Source organism: Mchenga conophoros, linkage group LG2 (genome assembly GCF_057382185.1).
Source record: "Mchenga conophoros isolate Kocher_MC1m ecotype Shallow Benthic linkage group LG2, M_conophoros_male_GT1.1, whole genome shotgun sequence".
NCBI lineage: Eukaryota > Metazoa > Chordata > Actinopteri > Cichliformes > Cichlidae > Mchenga > Mchenga conophoros.
This window is the reverse complement of record NC_140527.1, coordinates 2,370,658-2,396,479: the sequence shown is the minus strand read 5'-3', so window position 1 is coordinate 2,396,479 and position 25,822 is coordinate 2,370,658. Positions and strand designations below refer to the sequence as shown.

The following is a 25,822-nucleotide window of genomic DNA, read 5'->3' as shown; positions in this document are numbered from 1 at the left end:
ACACTGCTGCATCATCAGGGGTAGAAAACTCTGTCCCATCATTTTCCCCTCAAAGACACCGCAGAGGATTTTACCTGTGAATGTCATCACAGGTAAAACGGATGTAACAATGTGTCTGATAAGGAAATGTTAAACACTTTGCAGCACCTACGTGGCTTTATATACAGTATAAATAGGTAATAACCAAGGTGATGAGTAATTTGGGCTAGTATCAGAAGAATAACACTGACTGTTGGAGCTCTGCTACATGAATGAAAGAGAAACCAGAAAACACAGTTGTGTGGCTTATAAGTACTTTAGCGATTTTAAGCTTTTTAAAAGATTTTTGTAAACAACACAGAATTATGACATTTTTTAACAAAGATTTCGAGTATATGAAGTTTCCCCCAAAGTAGCAAAAATATAGAATAAAATAAAATTGTGCGCGAGAAAAGAATTAGTCTTTTTAAGTCCAAATGGTGGGGCCCATGACAAAACAGATGTATTGCAACAGAGTCCGTCCGATGAGAAGTGTGTGTGATAGTCTGTCTTGAACATAAAGATGGCTTACTGAAACAATGTAGTGTTTCTTACTACATTTTTTTCAATAGGCCAATTTATGTTTAAGAAAAAAAATTACAGCAGCAAAAGGATTAATCTGGAACAAATGAAAAAAAGTTGTTTTTTATAAGTGTTAATGGGTTCTTTATACATAAAGCTTGTGTTCTGTTAAAAAGCATGATGCTTTAAACACTAACACTTTCTTGTTTTACATCCTCACTCTAGACGTGATATGCTTTTTACCTTTGCATACAGTTAAATGTGCTGTTTTAATGCCTTTTTTTATTGTTTCAACCACTTTGTTTGATAATAATAAATCAAACCCATTCTTACCTAACCCTAAATTCTGATCATTCAGCTATCCAACTAGATCTAATACTGAACTAATCCCTTTCAGAAATGAGGAATATCCCAAGTCTTTTTCAACTTGTTCTCAGGATAGAAAAACTGGAACACATACACAAACTGTCAAGCACAGACGGCTGTTACTAAATTAAACATTTGAGACATGACTGAACTGACTTTTTTACCAGCTGAAACCCAGCTGTGGGAGCAGCATGAGCCTTGATGTGCAGATGTGATGGGGAGTTGAAGGAACAGTGAAAGACTTGCCTCTCTCAGTACAGACACTCAGACAGCACTGCCTTCTCCTCACACTTGGCGAAGACGTGATAGTAGAGACAGACTGACCACAGTTAGCATACCAGTTAAGTCAGGTATCTGATATAGTATTTGTGTGAGTGCAGCAGCGGACAGATCTTGGAGGACAAGACGTACAAGGAAACAAGATTATACACAGCGAATAAACCATGGAAGCAAGACTCTTGGGAGGCCTAGTTAACACCGAGAGGTAACAAACGAGGAGAGGAGGAAACTCAGGTGAGACAATCGGGACTCAGCCCAAGAGTGCGAACACTCAACACTTCCAGACAGTAGATGCTCTTCACGAGGCCGTCTTCACCACTTGGAGAAATGTTCCCACTGACCTCATGGAAGCGTTTGCATCTTGTATGGCGCAATGAATTTTTGAAGTGATCAACAATAATGGTGGAGCTGCTCATTATCAATAAATTACAGGCTCAAAAAATGTTTTGTCTCACTCCTTTCTTCTTGTTCTATGTTGAAGCTCTACTTGGAACCTTGTTAAGATCCAACCATGCAAAATAGGATCTTCTGCCATTTTGCAAGCGGTCTTAAACTTATGATCGGGACTAGATAGGATGGATAGATGAATAAATGGTCGGTCGGTCGGTTTATGTAAACAATCATCATTATAAAGCGTTACCATAGTTTTTTAATTATCTCTTTCTTTCCTGTTAGTTCAGGAAAAAAGTTACAGTTTTAATGTTTTCCTATCTTAGACGCCAAGCTGCCGTCAACACACACAAGCAAAAGGTCTTGTGTAATTGAAAGTGATATTTATGTTTTTCTGTTCATTTATACGTTTTTGAGTGAAGACTCGTTGTTTTGCATCTGTTTTTGCAACGTCATTCAGCGTCCATTTCTAACAAACTCAAGCGTCTCCATGTTTAATGCATTAAAATCTGGAAAGGAAATATCTTTTTATTCTCAGCAAAAAGTACTTTCACTCTGTTGTGTGCTGATAAACTTAAAAATGTAAGTGTTTGTTTTACTAATTGTTTCACAGGATCACTTCAGTGAAGGCTGTGCGGTGCAGTGAGCGAGGTGGTCCTGCAAGGGTTACTAGTTACTCCTCACCATTTCCGAGACTTCCATAATGTCACAAACATCGGTGATCTGCCAGGACATGGTTACACTGAGAGTCAGTTTCTGATTTCCTGTCACCTTGGCGCGGACACTTTTAGTTGAACATCATCATGTTTCTATTTGGAGCTACTTTGTCTCTGAGAAATGTGGTTTTATGAACTGTGTTGAACAAGTTACTTGTTGAAATTAATGCAATTAAACTCTTGATTTGAAAGAGATCTCCAGGTATTTTCGTGTGTATTATGTTTAGGATAGATTCATTCACTGTGACATTATAGCAGCTTTATAGGTATGTTCTTGTTTTAGTAAGTTCTGGAAAAGGTCACATAATCTAAACGATGCTTGGTAGTGTAGGTTAAGTAATATTTTATGTGGAGCCAGTTTGTTTCACATTTGAAAAAACTTGATAAACTCGGTTCAACTGCCGTGTTTTAAGTTTTTAACTTTATCTTATCTTTTTTAATCCAAATTATATTATATAAGTAATTAAGTCATTTAAGTGTAGGTAATTTGAAGCTACAGACCTCCATCTTCTCTAGCCACCTCCTCTATCCAGGGGAGTGCAAGGAAGAGGACTCTTTTACTGGTATTACTGGTATTATAAATTGTACAGCACTTTGGGTGCACCTTTGCACTTTATTAAAAGCATTTTACTTGCACTTTATTTAGCACTGCACTTTAAGAATAGATTTGCACATCAATAACTATTTGCACACAAGAGGTTTAATTATTTATTGAGTATTTTAATAATTAGAAGGTAGGCACAGCTGCTCCTCATCAGGAAGTGTGGTGGTTGTCTGTGAGGAGGAAACAACTGTTACTGGGAGAAAATGAGGTCTACTATTAAGGAAAACCTAATAGGCAAATGTGTGTGCAAAGTCTAGAGGTAAAGGTGATGCAAAGAAGTTGCTGTTGAAATGTGATTACTCACCTGTCTTTCCTGTGTCCTCTCCAGGGTGTCTGGGCAAATGTTTCCCCGGGGGTCTGGACACCATTTAAAGGTTCCAGCAGAGGCTGTGGGTTAAGGGAGTGTGGGGAATCTCTGTTCATGGGCTTTTGGTGTTTTTGTAATGATTTTAAGGTGTAAGGGTAAAGTGTAAAAATGTTTAATCATATGAAAATGGTAAAATGTATGTCTATATTTATTTATTAAAATGGTTTATTGTTGGTGGAAGGTTGGAAGTTGGAAAACTCACCAGGAAAATAAACGCTTTAGTCCTTAACAGCTGAGAGTATTTCAGGCTGCCAGTCGTCATTAGCAGAGGGATTGTTTGTGCTGTGAGAGGGCTGATTGTCATGGCCTCAGAGCTATATAGGCAAATAAATGCATCTTGCTTCCACCATCTTGGTCTTCCTCACTGTAAATCCAGCCACAAAAGGCCACCCTGCTACGAGTGGTGTCAGAAGTTACAGGGAGGCATTCCCTAGGTAGCTAAGAGATATATCTCTGGCGTGTCCTGGGTCTGCACCCAGAACATCTCACCCAGATGGTCCCCAGGAAGCATCCTTGTCAGATGCCCAAAGCACCTCAACTGCCTTCTTTCAATGTAGAGTAGCGGTGCCTCTGGATGGCTGAGCTCCTCACCCTATCTCTGAGGGAGAAGCCAGCCACCCTTCGGGTAAAGCGCATTTCCAGCACTTGTATCTGCAATCTCATTCAAAAGAGCTGTGATCGAACGATAGGTGAGCTTTTACGCTGAGCTCTCTTTACTGTAGGCCACCACTTGATGTCAGAGCGTGTGTCTGAATGTTATGTAAGAATGCTTGGATGTAGATGAAATCACCTTATGAAAGTGTGTGTGACTGGATGGAGAGAGTGCTCAAATTGAGTAGAAAGGCTCTACATACGTACCGGTCCATTATATTTGGTGTGTGTAGCAGTAATATGAGGAAGCCAGGCGACACACACACACACACACTCATAGGCAGAGGGGACAGAGACTGCTCGTTTAACTAAAACAGATAGCTCAGCTGAAAATCAAAGTCAGCAGTTTGGCAGCATTTTGCTTCTGTATAATGCAGAAATTCTCTTTCTGAAAATAATGTTGGTGTTGCTGACAATGCAACAGTTCTGCTATATTTTCTCCTGCAATAGGCAGTAAAGAAAAACTCCTCTTTGTGGGTGAAGCAGACATCCTCAACTTTCAGATCTCAGCTCAGTGACCAGACAGCTTTTCATAGTGAAGGATTTTTCTATGGCTTACACTTTAAACTTGCTCTTTCACTGATCACTGTGCCTGCAGAAACACTGACTGGCTGTGTCTCTGTCATTGTCAGAACTCTACATTTGAACAGAACTGTACGATTTCATAATGTTTATCAATGTCAAACCTAAATGGATAACAGCTGTTATTCAGCCCATAGAAACGACACAGAGTGGTCTCCTGCTGCAGGCGAGAACAGACTTTATCCAACACTGACATCTTGTGGAATACTTCAAACATATATGTGTGTGATGATTTCAAATCACAAAAGTTATTATGATTTGTTATGATTACTTTTATTCATGGAATGTGTGTATGTGGAAATATGTCTGTATACGACATTAAATAGGTCAATTGTATTTGAACGGGCGCCATCATGTGCGTATGAAAACAAAGGCACTGCGCATGCGCGTTTTACCCATATTCTATCGCCATATTTCACGGTATTACCATGAACAGTATGGTAATACCAGCCCTACTCCCACCCTCCCCTCTTTAAGTTTTTATGTTTGTGAACCAGGCTCAGCGGGCCCAACACGTTAAAGTCAACTCCAGAAATTGCAAAGAAAAACGTATATTTCCTAGTTCATGCCTAGATAATACAGACAAGAAAAGAAAGACACCACAACTGAGGATAGTCAAGAAAAATGGGTGAAGAAACCACCTAGCTTACAATACAAGAAATGAAGGTCATTAGGGAAGTGACAGCCAAAACATCCCTATATTACCGTCTGACAGGGGGAGGTGCACTGTTGTTCTAAAGACAACGGATTATCACACACAAATTCCTACACTCCTCAGTGACAGCAATGCCAACAAAGCCCTAAAATGGGACCCCACAAGCAACAACAAAAAGAAAGTTATCAGTTGACCGCCTTTCATATCCCATCAGTACCCAGGGGATGCTATACCCTCTAGTTACGGACTTCCAAACATTCACAAAGAAGGAATCCCACTCAGACCCATTGTCAGCAGTATAAACTCTGCCACCTACAACATTTCCAATCACCTTGCCATCATCCTTGCTCCCCTTGTGGGTAACACCCTGCATCACATCAAAAGAAACATAACTTTCACCAGCGAAGATACAAAGGATAATAGTTTGCTATTTCTGGACTGTGCTGTGCACATTGAGGAGAATGGAAACCTGAATATATACCACATACAAATACCGGTACCTCCTCTTTGACTCCCACCACCCTCTGGAGCATAAACTTTCAGGACCCTGTAACACCAGGCAGAAAATGTTCCCCCCAAAGGAAGAAGGGAAAGAAAAGGAACACGCATGTAAAGAAATGTCTTTAAACATGTGGTTATCACGATTGGGCTTTCATCAAATCAGCAAAGATGCACAGAAAAGGTCAGACATCAACTAAGGAGAATCAGAAGGACAACCGGAATAATATTGTCATCCTTTATGTAGCAGGTATATCAGAGGAACTCAGGAAAGTCTTCTCCAAAGATGACACCCCAGTGTACTTCAGACCCAGCCATACAAAAGTAACTATTACATTGCTTTAAAAAAAAAAAACCCTCTGGGGTCCAGGGTACAATTGGCCATTTTTAACTACTTCTGATGTTTCCTCCACATTTCACCTTTAAAAACTATTTATTTGCCTTGTTTGGTCTCATCAGCACAACCTCACATGTCTGAATTTACAGTCATGTTTTCATTTTGACAAACTGTGTTAACACAACTGATCTAAAATCAGACAAAAAACATAAAATCCGAGTAGAAAAAGTTTTAGTTTTTACTGTAACAACCACAAACATGTTTAATGAATCATATTTTATAACTTTACATGTAAATATAAATGGTCAATTTTAAAATCCTGTGCACAAGTTTTGCAAACAGCAAAGATATTTGCAGCCATTTACCTTTTACCTTGATTTTTTAAAATAAACTATTTACAGAACAATCAGCTGTTCTTCAATAAGATGCCACACAAGTTATTTGTGCCACTCCAAATATTTCTGTCCACTATAAAGGAAACATCACAGCCTGATACCTGCAGCTCTGACAGCAGCAGGTGTGTCACTGCTGTTTCTACCTGGAGACAGCAGTCGCCTCATTGTTCTGACACACAACACAAAACTATCCACAACACTACACACTAACTACACAAGACAACACATGAACTACACACTCCAAACACGCTAAACGTCACAAATCTCTCACATCTCAAAACTCGCTCTCTCTCTCTCTCTCTAAACAACCAAACGTCATGTTGCCATATGATTTTTGATTGGTCGACATGGTGCATTTTTTCACGAGGGATTTTTTTGTTTGTTTTTTTGTTGTTGTTTTGCTCATAAGCAGAGAGCGCTCGCTGCGCTTCCTTAGACGTTAAACGTGACGAAACTATCCAGGAAAAAACACGCGTACATATTGTTTATCATGACTCTGGTTTTACTGGCCCATCAACACAATTTAAAACCTGGTATATATCACATTGTTGCTTTGTCATCTTGAAGTGCTCATGTGATCGGCTGTGATCAGTCAAGCAGCATCACTCATGTGATTGTTTTGCCCCCTAGCTCGAGGTGTTGTGCCAAAGCGTTAGTAACGCCGTTACTCGTAACGGCGTTATTCCCATCACTGGTGGCCACAGACCTGACATACCATGTACACCGCCTCCTTGTGGCAACAGAGCTCAGTGCAGGCAAACGGGCCATCCCATAAAAACCACTTTATGCAGCATTTTTGCCAGCTTTCTTTCCAAGCTTTAAATAGACCAGACTTTATTAATGTGGGAGCTCTTTTCCAGTCTTACTGACAGAAGCACTTTCCTTTTTCCTTTTTACACAGTCAGTTGACTTGAAGATTACAAAAAAACAATATTGTGGAAATGATGTATATGTTGATAACAATTAACATATATAATAAGAGTGGCACAGATAAATGATAAAGAGAGACAATGCACAATAGGTTACAAAGAAGTTTAGAAGCAGTCCTCCATACAGCCGTTTCTTGCTATTTGTCACAAAATTTCATTCCACACCTTAGCGACGGGCTATGCTAGGCCCCGCCCACGGGTCAGTGGGCACTAAAGCCACAGCGTCGAGTGGAAGCTGCTGGCCAATAGAAGGACTTCTGCAGTTGGAAACGGGCTACAAAGTTGCGTCGCTGTGCGCACAACCACGCAGAGACGATGGAAAACAAGCAAAGCCAGGTAATTCTGGAATATCCTTTTCCTCTCAAGTTTTTCTTTTTTTCTGTTTGTTTGATTTTAGACTTTTTAAATATGTCGTTTAGCTAGGAAATAAGTGGAAGCAGGCACGTGAAAAGGAAAAAAGTTTTGTCATCTAAGCAGAAATGAAGGCGCAAGTCTGTTTTGGTTAAAATAAAAAGTCGCTGGCAGAGTTGGCTACAGCGCTTGAAGCGTTTTCCTGTGCTTTACGCGATTCGTTTAGCTTGTGTTTCCAGCGGTGACGCTCTGCTGTTTTCCCCGATGAGGGCCCACCTGCAGCTAATTATAGAAATAAAGCCTCAGTCAGTGTTTTGTTCAGCTGTAGTGAAAACTACCAACATTCTTTCCCTTTTTTTTCTTCAAGTACTGGCTGGGAATGCCAAGCTTGTGCCTGATTTTGGTTCATGGTTTTCCATTCCAATAGAAATGAACAAAAATGTATCATAGTGGGCACAGTATCTATATAGTTCAATTTCATTGTCTTTAAACATATTAAATGCCAACATATGGTTTAAATAAACAATTGAGTTTGGCGCAAGTAAATCAACAATACATTTATCAAAGAAAAAGACAGGTTTGACATTGATGTTTGCAAGTCATCAAGCAGCATTTTCTGTTCACCTGTAGAGCCCACTATTCACATCACTTGATTCATTCGTTGGGTTTTGCGTAAATGGCTCTACACTACAGTTATTATTACTGTATTTGTCATAAAGAAATGACAAGTCACCCATGCAAATATGATACATTTGCTTTCCCAGCGTTTCAGACCATTTCAATTTAGTGTATAAAGGTCAACGTGCACACTTGCTGGGCAGGCACAGAGGACTGCAGATAGCTGGTGTAAAAAGAGAGTTAAGGTAGAAAAAGTCTGGCATGTGCTAGCAAAGAGCATATCAAACACACAATACTAAAACAAGACCAGACATGTCTGACAGCAAGAGCTTGTGTCAGCCTCAGGTGATCATTTATTAAAAACACTGACTCAACTAAGCGTGGCTGGAGCACTCCAGATGATCCTCATGTTGTCATCTCAAACACACCAGAGGAGCAGATGAGCATCATCAGCCTATTGTTAAAATTGTTTGTTTGCAAGATGCTGCCAATGGGAAAAAGGTTATTTTAAAGTGAGCCAAACAGCTTATTTCAGACACAGAATGAACTCGAGAGCTGCTATAATAACTCTTGGGATCTGAGAGAATAACGTCCCTTTATTTATTATTTTTTTCAAAGAATGCAAGTCTATAAATTAGATGGAACAAACCAAGAATCACCTCATAAATAAGAATATACCAGTGGTTGAATCTACAACATGACAAAGAAGACCAGTTACCCACACATGTGATGTAGAGTGGTGAGTAAGAGCTTTAAAACTCTTATAAATAATAAATCTTAGTGCTCCATGATGGACAGAATCCAGCCTGTAGGCATTCTGAGCATGCGTGCATATAAATCACATCATTGTAATTAAGTACAGACATGAAAAAAGGGAGAACGAGTGTTATTCTTGCCTCACAGGACAAACAGGACTTTATTCTAAAGTTGCCTGAACTGTACATAAAAGGTTTAGTTTTCCTTTGAGAAGATCGTCAGTTTGATGTTGTCAATATTCAAAACGCGTTTCTGCACAGGTTATGCTGTAGTGTAGTGAAAGCTGAAATAGAGCCTGGCTATGAGTAGGTACAAAGTAGTACATCAGCATATCACCAGCATAAAATGAGAATGTGCTGTAGCGATATTATTACTACGATTGTTTTATATATAAAATGAATAACAGTGATCCAAGAACAGAACCCTGGATAACTCCTGTTGTGACATAAACCAAGCTAGAACAAAGTCCTTCTACCCATACACCCCGACCTGCCTCTCAGACCTGCCTGAGAGAGACGTTTAGAACCATTCAGCTGTCTTTAAGACTTTTTATGATCAACTGTATCAAATGTCAAGGCTGCACAGCATTGTTTTCAACTGAATTTATGAAATCATTTATTGCTTTTAAGGCTGCTTTAGTTGTACATTAATTTGCCCTGAAGCATCACTGAAAGTCACCTAAAGTCTTATTTACAGTCAGGAAGTCTTTCAGCTGTTCACTAGTTTCCACAACTTTAACAGGAGTAGAGCAGATTTTCATATGGTTAGAATTAAATTGGTATTCAAAAGATTAGAAAAGTAACTGCTGGTGCAATTAAAATCAGCAGCCAGCTTTTAAAGGAGGGGCTCCAAACTGTCTGGGTCTGCTGGTTTTCTAGCATTTGAAAGTGAGGCCTTGCTGCTGGTATAATAATCAGTGTGATTGGTCAGATGCTGCCAACAATACCTCATTCATGTGAACACACTCAAACCTATATCAGGGAAACTTGGCAAATGGATGAGCAGCTTTATGTGACTGCATATCATAAATCGAAAAAACAAAGTATTTTGGACTCACTTGGTAGTACACATGAAGATGATGGACTTGTGCTGGTTCTATTTTGTTTCCACATCAGGTGCTGAACCTTGAACGGGTGCAGGCCCTGGAAATCTGGTTGAAAGCAACCAACACAACGCTGACTCAAGTTAATGGCCAGAGGAAATATGGAGGACCACCTGAGGGTGAGAGAATCTGCGTCTCCATATTTCTTTGCCTAATTTAATATAATAGAATTTGTTCTCGAATCTTCACCGCAGTAGTACCAACACTGCCTGTTCTCTTGAGCATTAAGAAATATTGAGTTTTTGGCTCAGATTTTCAACATTTCACCACTGCCACCAAGTGCCAATAATGATATAGATTTCTCAAAGGTAAAAATGAATCAGCTGCTTTTGTTTGTAAAATGCAGCTGTGAAAAGACTCGGTTGATATATAAAAAAAATCTCTAAAAGCTAAATGTGGAAATACTTGATGGCCACGGACTTAAAAGTCAGTTTGATCTTATTTCCAGCTGAAACAAGAAAAGCCCGGCTTGCTCACATGTCACTCTATTGTAAAGACACGGACTTGCTTTGTAAAGTGCACTAAGGATTTGTTGTACATTTTGCATTGCATGAGCTTGAATTTAAAAATTGCATAATCAGCCATACCATTTCCTCTGTTTCATGGTCAGTGTGGGAAGGTGCCACGCCAGGACCGCGCTGTGAAGTCTTCATCAGCCAGATCCCACGGGACGCGTACGAGGACATCCTGATTCCCCTGTTCAGCTCCATTGGACCACTCTGGGAGTTCCGGCTGATGATGAACTTCAGTGGGCAGAACCGCGGCTTTGCGTATGCCAAATATGGCTCAGCTGCTGTAGTTGCTGAAGCCATACGGCAGCTGCACGGTCACATGTTGGAGCCTGGCTACCGCATCAGTGTACGGCGGAGCACAGAGAAGCGACACCTTTGTATTGGAGGTTTGCCTGCGTCCACTAGGCAAGAAGACATACTGCAGGTATAGCTGAACTGTGGAGTGTTTTGAGTGTGTTGACGAGGGAAAGGGGTGAAATTCATTCTGTGTCACCCAGTAAGAAATGGCACACATCATCTATCACCCACATCTCTATGCACCAATACATTAGTGAATGAGCAGGAGGTTGTCAGTGTTTCCAAGTTAAAGGCAGTGCTAGTTAACCCATAACAGCTGGTACTTCTGTGTTCGTGTCTTAAGTCACTCAAAGTCCACTCTGATGCAGGGTTGGTTAGTGTGTATGCCTCTCGACTGGATTGGATCTTTTTTTTTTTATCCAACAGATGCTTGGTTAGATTGATATCAGAAGAATTTGGAGGCCAGGTCAATGCCTCAAACTCAGTGTTGTGCTCCTCAAACCATTCCTGAACCATTTTTGCATTGTGACACGGCACCATCAGGGAAAGCTGTACATGGTCTGCAACAATGTTTGGTGGTACATGTCAAAGTAACATCCACATGGGTGCCAGGACCCAAGGATTCTCAACAAACACTGGCCAAACTATTACACTGCCTCGGACTGGCTTGCCTTCTTCTCATAATATATCCTAGCCAGGTGTTTCCCATGTTCACAACTTGCACACACACCCAGCCATCCAGGTGGGGAGGTGGGGTGGGGTAATTGAAGAAAAGCAAATCAACTATGAAGATTGACCAGTTTCCCCTGTGTATGATAAGAGTTTGATGGGCAAAATAGTTTTTCCAACAGCAAGGTGATTTCCAAAGACTTGTCAGCTACCCATGGAATACCTGGACATGATGTGCAGTGTGTGCATGCAAGGAAACGAGTGCAAAACAAAAGAAGGCCAAAAAAAACCTCTCTGCAGTACATGTACTGTATTTGAAAGGGTTATAGATGATATACCGTTTTTTCTGCACTATAAGGCGCACTTAAAATCCTTTAATTTTCTCAAAAATCGACAGTGCGCCTTATGTCTGAATTCTGGTTCTGCTTACTGACCTCAAACCGATTTTATGTGCTACACGGCGCTCAAAAACCTGTCAAAACTTGTTTTAGCACGACTTTGGTTGCTACGAAGCCGCACCGCTTGATGGATTGTTGGAGCATTACAGCTACTGTAGGCAGGAGCCTCGCAGAGTAATCTGGGTCCTAAACTCCATCAGGTTCAGGTCCAAAGTCAAACGAACGCTGCAGCATCACTGAGAGTTAAAAATTGTCGAAATTCTTTCATCTGTTATAAAATGATCAGTGTTGCTGCTTTACCAGGTGTAACAATTAAGTTTAACATCCAGGCATCCATGAAAACAGAATTTATTACATTTAACGGAGTTAGAAGTTAGCAGGAAGTTAGCTCGCTAGCTTCCACCTAAACATGAAAATACAGTAGGTGTTTATAGATGTCTGGCCCTTCAGTCACATCTGGTATTGAGGTTGTCATTTAACTGCTGTGTGGATGAATGTTGTCTTCTGAGTGACCATGCTTTGCTTCTAGGTGCTGCGTGTGCTGGTAGAGGGTGTGGAGAGAGTTTCCCTGAAGGCTGGACCTGGTATCGAGGGGTTATCTGCTACTGTTGCGTTCTCATCTCACCATGCAGCTTCTATGGCTAAGAAAGTGCTGGTGGAAGGTATGGGAGCTCTTGTTCATATAGATGAGTGACTTAATATTGATCATGGTCCCATTTCTATGCCAGCCTGGGTGTCACTTGGTTACAAACCAGTTTCTGGTTGTGCACTGTTACTCCACTCTCATAATCACTTGGTATGGAGAGCAGAAAACTAGGTCTTAAGTCAGAAGTCATTTTATTCACAAGTCAGTTCAGTTTTCAATTAAAATACAAATTGTAGCATGAAAATAAGTAAAATGGTTATTTGTGAAGTGGAGCTCCCCAAAAGCTAATCAGCTGGTAAACACTAGAAAATGTCCTACAAATGCATAATTCTCACATTGCAAGAATAATGGCATTAAAAGTAACAGTGTTCGTAATGTAATTACTATTTTTATCGTTATGACGCCGTTACCGTTACTAACAAGAGAATGCGATGCGTTATGATTTTTCAGCAGACAGATGGTTGAAGCTGTCTTCAGCCTACTTGGAGCTGGGGGTAGAAACAATCACACAAGTTCTGCTGATTGGCTGAGGAAGAATAACGTAGTCATGGTAAACGAATCATTTGACCAATTTAAGATGACATGGCAACAAGATGCTATGTAAGCCCAAGACAAGAAAGTGGGGACTTCAGATCATATAGCAGTCTTTAAATTGTGTTGCTCGGCCACGTAAAACCAGAGTTATTATAAAAAATATATGCAATATTTTTATTTTCCTGAATACTGTTGTTTACTGCAGGAAGAAACCTTAGAAATGACATTTTCTAAGGAAAGCGCTTGCAAGCACTCTCTGCTTGTGACCAAAAAAAGAGAAGGAAAAAACACCCCTTTCCTATTGGTGGAAAAATGTAACATGTCGACCAATCAAAAAATTATATGCAACATGGCGTTTGGTTGTTTAGGAAGAGGGGGAAGTAGGGAGAGAGATTTCTGATGTTCAGCGTGTTTGGAGTGTGTAGTTAGTGTGTAGTGTAAGTTGTTTTGTTTTGTGTCAGATCGATGAGGCCGCTGCTCCAGACAGACTGCAGTGTAAATGCTGTCTCCAGGTAGAAAACAGGAGTGATACACCTCCTGCTGTCAGGCCTGCAGGTATCAGGCTGGGATGTGCTCCACTGTCTTATAGTGGACAGAATTTATTCTTATTGGAGTGGCACAAATAATTTCTCGTATCTTATTTGATGCAGAACACCTGATTGTTCTGTGTGTTTGTAATGTTGAAAAAAAGAAAAGCACCACATTTTTAGGTAAATACCTGCATACAACTCTGTTGTTTGCATAACTTGTGCATAAGTTTAAAAATTTACATTTTAAGTTGTGAAAATGATCCAATAAACATGTTTGTGGTCGTTACAGTAAAATAACTTCTACGCTGATTTTGTTTTATAGTCTGATTTTTAGATAAATTGTGTTAATACAGTTTGTCAAAATGGGGGGAAAATAACTGGTTGTGCAGAAAAGGATGATACCAAACAAGGCGAAGTAAACAGTTTTTAAAGGTGAAATGTAGAGGTCAAATCAAAAGTACTCAGAAACAGCCAATTATACCCTGGACCCCAGAGGGTTCAACTTATTATTAAACTTATTTATTTTAAAGTAACACAATAGTTACTTTTCCTAGTAATTACTTTTATAGTATTGTAACTCAGTTTTTAACTCAGTTACGTGTATGAAGTAACTATAACTACCTTTTCAAAGTAACTTGCCCAACACTGCTTATTACATTATATTCTAAATCACTAAATATCCATATCCATGCAAGTCCATATGAAGCGGTGTCCAAACATAACTCAGTTGTATAAAATGCTTTGAGAGCTCAGAGTTGTGAGTCCTTCAAAGCTAAATCTAAATTTGTGGACCTCTACAGTAAATCTTAAGTCTAAATCCTGCATTATACATAACACAAGCTTTTTGAAATGAAAAAACGTAACAATGACAGAGCAGAGCAGAGGGAGTATCTAGGTCCCTATATCTTTATGTTCGCTGTCAGTATGCATCTTGAATTTCAGAAATTCATCAGTATGAAGCATCAAAAATAATAATTTATGATACATTGCTCAACTATGGCGTCAGGAAGAACAACAGTTTTATGACCCTTATGAAAGACCTGATTGAATACCTTTGAATATTGTTTCTGAGCACCCCGAGAAGTTTCAACAAATTCGCTCGTATAATGTGATTCAGCTTATTTTTATGCTTTTATCATTCTTTGTTTCATCACTTGGAGTTTTAATATTTTTAATATGTCTGTGAAGGTTCTCAGTCATCGTAGTCTAAGGAGCTTGCAAAGAAAAGCGTCTGGACTTCTTTAAGTTGCTTGAAGACGTTTCACCTCTCATCCGAGAAGCTTCTTCAGTTCTAAGGTCAAATGGGAGTCAAGTGGGAGATAACCCCCCACAGAGGGACAAAAGGACAAAAGAGGATCATCAGGGGGTCCTTAAAGAAGTCCAGATGCTTTTCTTTGCAAGCTCCTTTGAATATTTTTAATAAGAACATACAGCAGAAATATATTTTTAAGATGCTTCCTAGTAAGTGCTCTTTTTCTTTTTTTCAAATTATAAACTGAATCTCATGTTTTTAGCTTTAAGTTTTCTAATTGGTGTCAATAAATTTGTTTCATTTTCACTTTCATCTTTTAAGATCAGTGAATAGTACTAGAGCTTAACCTCCTAAGACCCAAACTCTTCCACGACATGCATTTTGAATTTCTCTTTGATATTTGGGCTGATTGGGGCCCGATGAATGTAAAAACAAAGAATTACTAGATTTTTTTTTTTTTTTTTTTACCTTATTTTTGTTTCTAAGAAAAATCAGAGCCACATATGAGGATATTCGTTTAAAATTTTGATAGAACAGTAGCAGCATAATGTCCTCGTAAGTGGATATCAGGCCCTCATAGAGCAAAATTGAGTATTTTACTCTAAATAACCCAAAATGTGATGTCCACATATGTGGACGCAGGTCCTAGGAGGTTAAAGGTCTGTAATGTCAAAAAGAATTAGACCACTGTTGAAACAAGCATGATGAATATTTGTGATGTTAACACAACTATAGTGTATGCATTTATAGTATACACTGCTGTATGCCAGGAGTGAACAAGACGTCAACTCACTGATCCATAACACTAGGATCTATAATGAAGACTGGAGAAGTGTAGAAGGTAACCATGCACACATTGAGGACAGCTACAAGTATCTGGCCAAAAGAGGAGATGGAAGCTAAAAGACAAAGAAGCTCCTCCAATCCAGCGCTCCAAGACTGCGTGCTAAGTGAAACAAAGGTGGCTGAGGACTAGTGCGTGTCAGAACCACTATCCAGAATGGAAAAAACAAAGATCCATAAGTTACATCAGGAAGATGTTCAGAACTAAATACCTCGGGTAGCAGAAACCCAAGAAAGAAGAGGAACCACCATGAGAGGACAGGTGGAAGACGTGGTTGATATATGGAGAAGTCCTACCAGCGCTGGACAAAGCTGGACTGAAAGACGCCATAGAGGCACAAATCATGGCAGCACTGGAACAAGTTCTAATCACAAGTTTGATCTGCACTGGGGTCTACCACACCAGGCAAACCCCAGGTGCAGGATATGCAGACTATCACATAAGCACATAACAGCAGGCTGCAAAATGCTAGCAGGGCAGACATGGAACGCCATAACCAAGTGTCTATACAGAAACGTCTGTGCTGAGTACAACCTGGAAGTCCTGAGGTCAAAATGGGAGATGCAGCCAGGGTGGTGAAGGATGACCGAGCTAAGATCCTGTGAGACTTCCAGATACGGACGGACAAACTGGTGGTTGCTAACCAACAGGACACCGTAGTGGTGGACAAGCAAAAGGAAGACGGCATTAATAATAGATCGGCAAGTGATAACAACACAGTGTCTGTGTATGCGTTTAACAGAGTTGTGCAAAGAAAAGCGAACTTTGTAGCTGTTTGTTTTACATGGTGAAAATCTACAGAAGCTGCATTTAATGCAGACTTAATTTGTTCTGATGTTTAATTAAATTGGCTAGTTTGCTAAAGGCTGATGGCAGTCTCACCAGTTTCTGTGACAGTGAGGACTTGAGCAAGAAGGGAGGATACTAAACCATCTTTATCTCAAGGACTTCATAACATTATTTTTCAGATTTAAAGTAAAATGGAGTATTAAAGTGTGTAGCTGTTGTTGCTCCCCCCCTCACAGGCTAATAAAATGTCCATGGGCCATTAAAACTCTGAGCCATTCATCTTGGGCTGTTAGGTTGGACAATGAATTATCATCATTAATTAGTAACAACTACACCAGTGTCTTGTTTTCAGCAGCAAAACCTTTTGCATCCAAGCCAAACAGTTTTCATCGTTGCAGCCACCATATAGGCTTAAAACAGTACGTACTCATGCACAAGTGATTTAAACATGCACACACAAGTGCACAGTCTACCTTATCTACGAGATAACATACTTTATGTAATTAATAAGGAGTAGTATTGGGGCCACATTAACAAAATCATACATTGATCTTTTGGAGAATAAAGTAGAAATCTATAGATTAAAGCACTTGCATAGGTGAGTTAGCAAAATCATACTTTAGAATCAGTTCTGGTTACATTGACATTTCTCTTTTAGGACATAACCTTAGTGTGGTGACACACAAGGATGTTGAAGTCATGGTGCAGAAAGCTGCAGAAGAAGGTGCAGAAGATGAAAACGCACAAACCTGGAAGAGTCGGTCAACTTGGTGCAAATGAAATGGCAGGGAGTGGACCGATGGAAGGATTACACCCTCGATCAATATGCTTATACAATAAGACAGCTGATCAACTTGTTTCACTGAAATGCACGTAGCGTAGTGGCTGCAGGAGCCACGGCAGTCGTTTGGCTTTGAGAGAAAAGTCCAAATGTGGAGATTACAGTTCAAAATACTATTTCAAGTTTAATGTTGAAATTTTGACTTTAAACTAAAAATGAACACAAATTTCTTTTTTTAATGGTTTGGCCAGTGGATCAACCAAGAGCCTGATGGGGCTTCCAGTGGAAACCACTTGGAATTCTAAGTTTGCATGTCTATCTTACTGTTAACACTTGACAGTTCTTTTCATTTGAATCCTTTAAATGTGTTAATTCTGCTGTGTTCTGTCTCATATTATAATTAATCTCTAAGATTTGATCTGTTAGGTTTTTTTTTTAAAAACTGTATTTTTGGTAGAAGGAAACATTCTTCCTGCTAAACTCACTACTTCACTGTTTTCTTGTGTCTCCAGCATTTAAGAAGCAGTTTGCAATGTGTGTGTCAGTCCAGTGGCAGCCAACAGAGAAGCCAAACCCTGACGAGTCACGCTGCCCTCAGAAACGTGCAAAGAGCCTGTTGCCGTCACACCTAGGGCCCCTGCACCACAGTTCTCCACAACCCTCAGGCCCGCCTTCATTCCTGACCCTCCCTGCATCCATACCCGCAGGTTTCTGCAGAGCAGTGGGAGGGCCCACTGCTCCTCAGCTCCCTCACCCTACATGCTCTTTCCCCGATTCCTCCACCCAAGGCCATCTTGTATTTGCAGTATCCCCAGTGATGCTTCTCAGTAAGCTGTGTGAGACAGCAGGTGTTGGTCAGCCGTTTTATGAAGTGCAGTACAGCCACGCTGGGCCTGATGGATTCCTCTACTTCTCCTATAAGGTGCAGATCCTCGGGATCACTGCCACTTTCAAGGGGTTGGTCATGATATTACCGGGTCCTAATGCCAGCACCATGCTAGAGGAGGCTCAGAAGGCTGTAGCCCAGCAGGTCCTGCAGAAGATGTACAACACTGGTCTCACACCCTGAACAGCTGATGCCGTCCTGCAGTTCTGTTTCACCTCGTTTGTGTTATGTGCTTTCTTTTTCTGCATGTTTTTACTAGAGTAGCACCAAGTTTGTTTCTCTGACTAGAACTTGTGGTTTGTTTTATGCATGATTTTTACTGTACATTAGTGTTCTGTGTTACTGGATTGGTTCTCATTTTAATTAAATGAGCTTTGAAAAGAAAGTGTCGGCATTTCTTTCAAATGAATGAAAGATTTAAATTAACTTAGGAAAATGGTAAAGCAGTTATTACTTGTCTCACTTCATGCTGTTATGAAGCCTAGTGACTCTCATCCAGACCTTAACGCATCTTTGAAGTTGTGGATTGAGACTAACCCCCTCACTGGTTCGGCATTTTATGTTAAACTGACAGACACGTTTACAGAGAACCTGTTTGGATAGATTCAGTCTAAACAGATCTGTTGGGATTGTGATTTATGGTTTGGGAAGTGACTTACTGTGATCTACAGGGTGGGCCATTTCTATGGATACAGCGTAACAACATGGGAATGGTTGGTGGTATTAAAGTCCTGTTTGTGGCACATTAGTATATGTGAGGGGGCAAACTCCTCAAGATGGGTGGTGACCATGGTGGCCATTTAGAAGTCGGCCATCTTGGATACAACTTTTGCTTTTCCAATAGGGAGAGGGCCATGTGACACATCAGACTTATTGGTAATGTCACAAGAAAAACAATGGTGTGCTTGGTTTCAATCTAACGTAAGAGCGATTTCATTCTTACGTTATAAATAAATATATATATATATCTATATATATATAGATATATATATCTATAGATATATAGATATAGATATATCTATAGATATAGATATATAAATTTCAAGACACTTCCTGTCTGATTTCTAGGCTGTGATATCAAAAACTAGTTCCTGATGGCAGTGATTCACTCAGTGAACATGTGTTTCCTTCACCAACCTCACACACAGATCCAATAAGATCAGGAAGTGGGCAGTATAGTACAATATGTGTTATTTTGTACTGTACTGCCCAAACTAAAGATCTGCCGAAGTGTTGGAAATGATTCATATGTTTATTTTGGACAATACAGCAAAAGCTCAGACATGAAAGTGGAGATAACACAGAAGACCTTCAGCAAAGGGTCAGAGGTCAGACTGGGCCACTGGATTCAACAATGAGCCAATGATCATCTTGTCAAGTAGTGACTAAACCGGAGCCCTGATGTTCTGACATTTATCACACAGTTAGAACAAATGTCTACTGATGACTTCATCTCATGAAATGACTGATAGATGTCAATTCATTGATCAGCTGAGCTGCTGCTGCTGATCTTCATCGTGCACAGAAACATTCAGCTTGTTTAAATCAGTAAATAACTCAGACTACTGTGGCGATCGTGGCTCAAGAGTTGGCTGTTTGCCTTGTAATCGGAAGATTGCCGGTTTGAGCCCCAGCTCGTTGTGTCCTTGGGCAAGACACTTCACCTGCCGCCTACTGGTGATGGCCAGAGAGGCCGATGGCGCGATATGGCAGCCTCGCTTCTGTCAGTCTGTCCCAGGGCAGCTGTGGCTACACCTGTAGCTGCCTCCACCAGTGTGTGAATGTGAGAGTGACTGAATAGTGGCATTGTAAAGCGCTTTGAGAGCTTCGAAAAGTGCTATATAAATGCAATCTATTATTATTACTCTCAGTTTGAACTGTTCCCACTCAAAATGCTGTTAGAACAATGATGAACAATGATGATTGTAGAACTTCATAAACATCACGTGTTGTTTTCCACATGTAAGATAGTCATCAGCAAACAAACAGAAACTTCCTGTTGCCACACACGGCCTCTAAAATCTTTCCTACGGTTTCTGTCTGAAGTCCACTCTCTGTGTCGGATCCACAGGAAACACAAAACAACAAGATCTTATTAACATGGTTTTCAATATGTCTCCTTACAAAAAGTAAGTAATTAAAATTTTATTTGTATAGCACCTTTCAAGACAAGAATCACAAAGTGCTTCACAGAAAAACTAAAACAGAAAAACAGAAATCAACCAAAAGCAAGTTTTTAAAAAATGTTTTGTGTCTTTGTCCAACCAATGAACAAATGTGTGTATTTGTGGAGGCCTAACAAAAGCATGACACATTTCTCTGTTTCTATAAACTGGAGTCAAACACAAACATGAAGAGTTTCACTGACAGACTCCAAAATGCCCCCACAGTGAATCAAAGGGAAATCCTACAATGTGGCCAGAGACTCTTAATGGCTCCAACATCAACACATCCACAATGTTGGATCCAGTTCCACCTCACAGAGTTACTAAGACACACCCTCTGCCAGCATCACAACAGCTCCACCTGCTTCACCTGCCTCCTCAGCATCTGTACACCTGAAGAGAAAAGAAAGGCTCCAAAAGCTCAAATCTACAAAGGATTCATGAAGTTTCATCCAACAATAACATGTTTGCCTTCCACAGTGTGCTGTTAGACACCACTGTACCTCTGCCATTTCAAAAAGAGCAGCTTGGGAACATTTTGGCTCCAAACACTTTGTGTTTAAGTTCCTAATCTTTGTTTTCTTTGTGAAGCCGACAACATCTGGAGCTTTTTGACTCACAGAAACATCATTTTGTTCTTTAAATGACAGCAGATTGGGACTGAAGAATCAATCACTATCAAACCCATAAAGACAAAAATGCTGATTTTACAGGAACTTTGTTGGAGAAGCTGTAAAGACATGAAACTGGTGGAGATCCCAAACCAGTGGATAGTGCTGGTTATTCCAAATAAAGCTGTTTCCATTTGAGATGAAACGACTTTCTGTCCTGATATATAATAAAGATGTTAGTTGTTTTTGAGCCCCTGTATTAAAAGTCAATCCAGTTTAAAGTCAGCTTGAGTTTGATGTCTTTATGTCAAAGCTGCTCATGATGTTGAGCTGCTGATGGAATAAAAACAGTGAAAAATCTCCCTCAATATAAAAGCATGTAGTCCAGACTTAAATGTAGCACGAGGTGGAGAGCAGCTGGCCTGGCTTTGATTCTGACCCGGGCCACGCCCCCTTTCTCTCTGCTTTGCTGTCACTTATCTTCACTGCTCTGTCCAATAAAGCTGAAAAAGGCCCCGAATCAAAGAAATCTGCTGCAGCCTCTGAAATGTCTTCTGTTTCCTTCCAGAGGCTGACGGCTTTTTCACCGTCAGCCCATCAGACAGTCCAGCAGCATTTATGATGATGTCATGATTTTGAAGAGACTGCTATGGTGGCCTCCCATGACCCCCAGCCTCATCACAGCTGAGAGGCAGACATTTGAAAACATTCAGCAGACAACTGAATAACAGTCCAACACAACAGTCTGTGTGCAGACACACACTGACCTTTCATATAGTCAAAGGAGTCAATCAAACACAGCTAGTTTAGTAATTTCTTTTGTGAGTCTAAAGTGAATCTAGTATTTGAAAGTCCACTTCCTGTATTTGTTGTTGAAGACTTCTTCAGCTTCTTCTCAGCTGCTTGTTTGGACGCAGAGGCAGTTAAGAAGCTTCCTGAAAAACACTGAACAGTGAGTTCACTGTGGCATATGACAAATTCAGCTTTCTATGTGCAAATGTGTCTGTGTCTCCTTGGCTGCTTACTTCATGCACTTCTGTCTGTGTGACAGTCCAATGACATCACAGCTGTTTCCAGCCCCAGTGTCTCAGGACTGGACACCTTTAAACATGTCGAGGATCAAACAGCGTCCAGCTAAACATACATGAAACTATCAAAGCTGACAATCATTCCAATAACATCTAATGGTTCATATATATAGACACAGGACTACAAGGAAATGGCTCTCAGCATCTGGCTGTGGGAACACATGAGTCCCTGTTTGTGTTCAGATTGTGTGCATGTTTTAGACGTGTGTCACATGTAGAAACACAACAATCCCACAATGACACACAGATGTGTTTGACACAGCTGTGCAGCTGTAAGTTGTTTCTAATGATTCATTGAAGCTCTTCTAACATTCTGGAGACGATCAGTACATGAATCTGTTCAACACGACAACAATTTGACTTCAGTGTGAACGTTTGCCATTAAATAACCTTCTTCATCCAGCTGACGGCATCCTTCATCCTATGATATTAACAGCTCCTCCTGTTGATGACAAACCTCTGACATGATCTGCTTGAGGAGCTTTTTCATGTGAAGCTCTCTGAGCTCAGGGCTGAGTTGCTGTGTTTCATCTTTAAGAGCTGCTGCCTCCTCGCCGGACTTGTTCTCCTCTTCTTCTCCTAATGACACCATTTCTGCTTCATATCTTTCACTGGCCCTACAAACAGATGAAGAGTAGATCTACTGCTGTTCACTGTTTGTGTCAACATGGAGAAATATGAAAGACAAACACAGCACATACAGAGAAATGTAGACAGGATGTGCAGCCAGTGCAGTAAATGGTCTCAATATCAGCTCTTTAGAAAATGATCCTGATGAACATGGAACTAACATCCAATGAGAAACAGCTTCCTTGTTTCATGTACAATAACGATAAATGAAGAGCTAATAAAGAGCTATTCTATTGTCAAATGCTGAGATGATTATTAGACAGAACCCAGCGGCTCACCAAAAGCCTGCATTGAAAATCTATATGAAAGTAATCTATGCTCATATATGGCAAAATCCTGTAACTGTCACTGTGTTTTTCATCTGTGCTCTTGTTGGTTGGACAAGTTTCTAAATGACAAAGAGCTCAGTGGACTTTGCATCCATCAAATCCTGTTAGATGTTTGTTTTTCCTTCACAGCTTTGTGATGAAGGCTAAAGAACAGAGATATGAACGATTGCCAATATGAATCCTGATGCATGACGTGGGCACAGACCCACCAAAGCAACACTCAGCTCACCTCATTCCAGGCGCTTGTCTGCTGGAGACCATGAGCCTTGTTAGTCACACATTAGCACCGTGGTAGGAAACAGCCTCCATCACTTCATTAGATCTGAATTTGGACTGTTTCCCTCTGGATGAACCAAGTCTGTCAAATCTATTGATCCAACACAAACAAACACATTGGCTCACAGTCAGATTGGCTTTGTATGGATGGTGTAACAGGGGACTGGGAAAGGATGCTGAAAGCTGAATATAATACAGAACAATAACAGGACATATAATAATGTAGCAACATGATCTTCAACAGCATGAGTGTGTTTGCCCAAAGACTGAAACAGCATCAACATGACAGCTGTAAGAAATCTTCTCTCAGCCTTGTTTGGCAGAAGATCCCTGCAACAAAGATTGTAGCTGAAAGATGACGTGTGTAAAGTTTGCTCTGTGGGAGGGTTGAGGCTGTTTTTAGACCTTTGATAGTTTCCAATCCAGTTCTGACAGACAGGAATAAAAACAACATCATTAAGATCAGATCATGGAGCTGTTTGCTGCCTTGTTTCTATCTTCACATTACAAGACTTTACTACAATAAAGATGCTGACATGTATCTGTAGGAACAACATCATTGAATCTATAACAACTGGAGCCAAACCAGTGGCCTCTGCTGGGATCACTGGTGAGCCAACACTTCCTTGTTGGATGCAGATTTCAGGGCTTCCTTTTGCTCCTCCGTTATAACTGTTCTCTCTTCTCAACACATGATGACACAAAGGAATCAGCAGTGACAAAGATGATGCTGAAGAGAAGCACACACTTCACACATATAACAGACCAGTGCAGTTACACACACCTCTGCTCGACATCAGGCCTCAAACAAAGACACAAAACACTAACTTGACTCTAAACAGAAGAAACGAGCAGCTGTTTCTGTTCTGTGCTTATTTATATTTGACACACATGCTTCTCTTTGTGCAAACACACATCGCACTATAAGGTAACCTAGCACACAATGATTGGACAGCACAGCTGATGATGCTGGGAGATCCTATACGAAGCAATACAGAAACATTGAGAACAAAACTTTAAACATTGATTATATTGAGATAAGCAGCCGACCCAGTCTAGATAAAGGCGAGCAGCTGGGACCGCTGCTGCACCAAAAACAGGTTTCAGTGTTTCCATGTGTTTGTGTGTGTGTGATGTCTTTACTTATACTGGTCAATAGACTTTAGTGAACACATTATTGAAAGATCTTACACATAAAATAAAAACAGTTTTTCAAGTATCTTTATTCCTCTGAAGCAGCTGCATTATAACCAGTCTGCTCCTTTGTGGCCATTTAAAATAGCCTTAAATAACTATTGTTATATTTGTTGCAGTTTCTGCTCCTGTTGGAGAGACAACTCTTGAAAAGCCATTTTTGAATTTTAGTGTGACTTTTAACTGGATAAATATCGGATATATAAACGTCCCTCTGCAACAAACTGAGTCCAGCTTCTACCTCATGATAGGAATGTTTTTGTGGCTCAAGATAATCTGATATCTTTCATGATGGATACATTTGACACATGTTTCACATATTATAGACCAACAAGTTATTCATAGCAGTTTAAATACAGGGAGTCACTTTTGGGCCCAGCAGATAAAACAGAGCCAATATTTACTTATTTATTTAAGTGATGTGTCTCACAGATGTGACCTAGTAAAGTGTAGCTGAACATTAGTAACGTTATTAACACTCTCATGGCGTACTTTGAAGTTAGCATCAGCTAAAGTAATATACTAGCAAAAAACTATTTCCAGGCTCAACTTCCATACAGATGATGCTCGTGGCAAAAGAGTAACGTTCAGAAGCCTTTTCATTATGAAATCTGTTTCTGTTCATGAGGAAATCATATGTGAAGTGAACTGGAGTCTGTCTGTACTGGATCTGGATTCATCGTCACCCCTCCAACAGTGAAACAGTGATCCGGCTCACCAATTGGTGATAACAACCTACTGAGCCTGCTAGCAGGTGCAAGAGGGCCAATCTGAGCCACAGTTATGGGCTGATAACTGCTAATAACGCCCATTGATGGACTGATAACATGAAGATTAAATGTCAGGTCCCTCCAAAATAAGAGCTTTTTTAAAAACTCAGAATGAGGTCTTAATTTGAAAGCCAGAGTTTGTTGAAGCCGTTTCTTGGAGCAGGACCCTGAAAAATTAGAAAAAGCAGATTTTAAAACACTTCATGTCATCTGTGCTCATTAAACTGACATCATGCAGTTCATCTTCTCACCAGCAGAGGGCCACAAATCACCATCAATGAAGAGTTCAAGGAGATGTTAGTGACCTCAGAGCTGTACGTATTGATCTGATCAATATGGAAGTTGATGTTTCTGTGATTGGATCAGTTTTTAAAAGCAGCTGTTTTTATAGAACAACAGAAACATGAGAGATGCTGAATGTCTTTAATATTTGATACACAGTACTATTGGATGTCCACTTATTCAGCCATGATGGAAACATGCCA

At 40.2% G+C, this 25,822-nt stretch overlaps 1 protein-coding gene across 1 annotated transcript; it reads left to right on the top strand.

Moving 5' to 3' along the window:
• Positions 1-7,511: 7,511 nt before the first annotated feature.
• Positions 7,512-18,653, top strand: dnd1 (DND microRNA-mediated repression inhibitor 1). Its single transcript, XM_085246425.1, has 5 exons — positions 7,512-7,645; positions 10,150-10,255; positions 10,747-11,072; positions 12,542-12,674; positions 17,901-18,653. The coding sequence occupies exons 1-5, from the start codon at positions 7,625-7,627 to the stop codon at positions 18,455-18,457; spliced, it is 1,143 nt and encodes a 380-aa protein (XP_085102551.1). The 5' UTR covers positions 7,512-7,624; the 3' UTR covers positions 18,458-18,653.
• Positions 18,654-25,822: the final 7,169 nt, after the last annotated feature.

Coding starts and splice junctions, on each gene's coding strand:
- dnd1 (XM_085246425.1), top strand. CDS start 7,625: ATGGAAAACAAGCAAAGCCAG. Junction 11,073..12,541: donor GGCAAGAAGACATACTGCAG/GTATAGCTGAAC, acceptor CTTTGCTTCTAG/GTGCTGCGTGTGCTGGTAGA. Junction 12,675..17,900: donor TAAGAAAGTGCTGGTGGAAG/GTATGGGAGCTC, acceptor TTGTGTCTCCAG/CATTTAAGAAGCAGTTTGCA.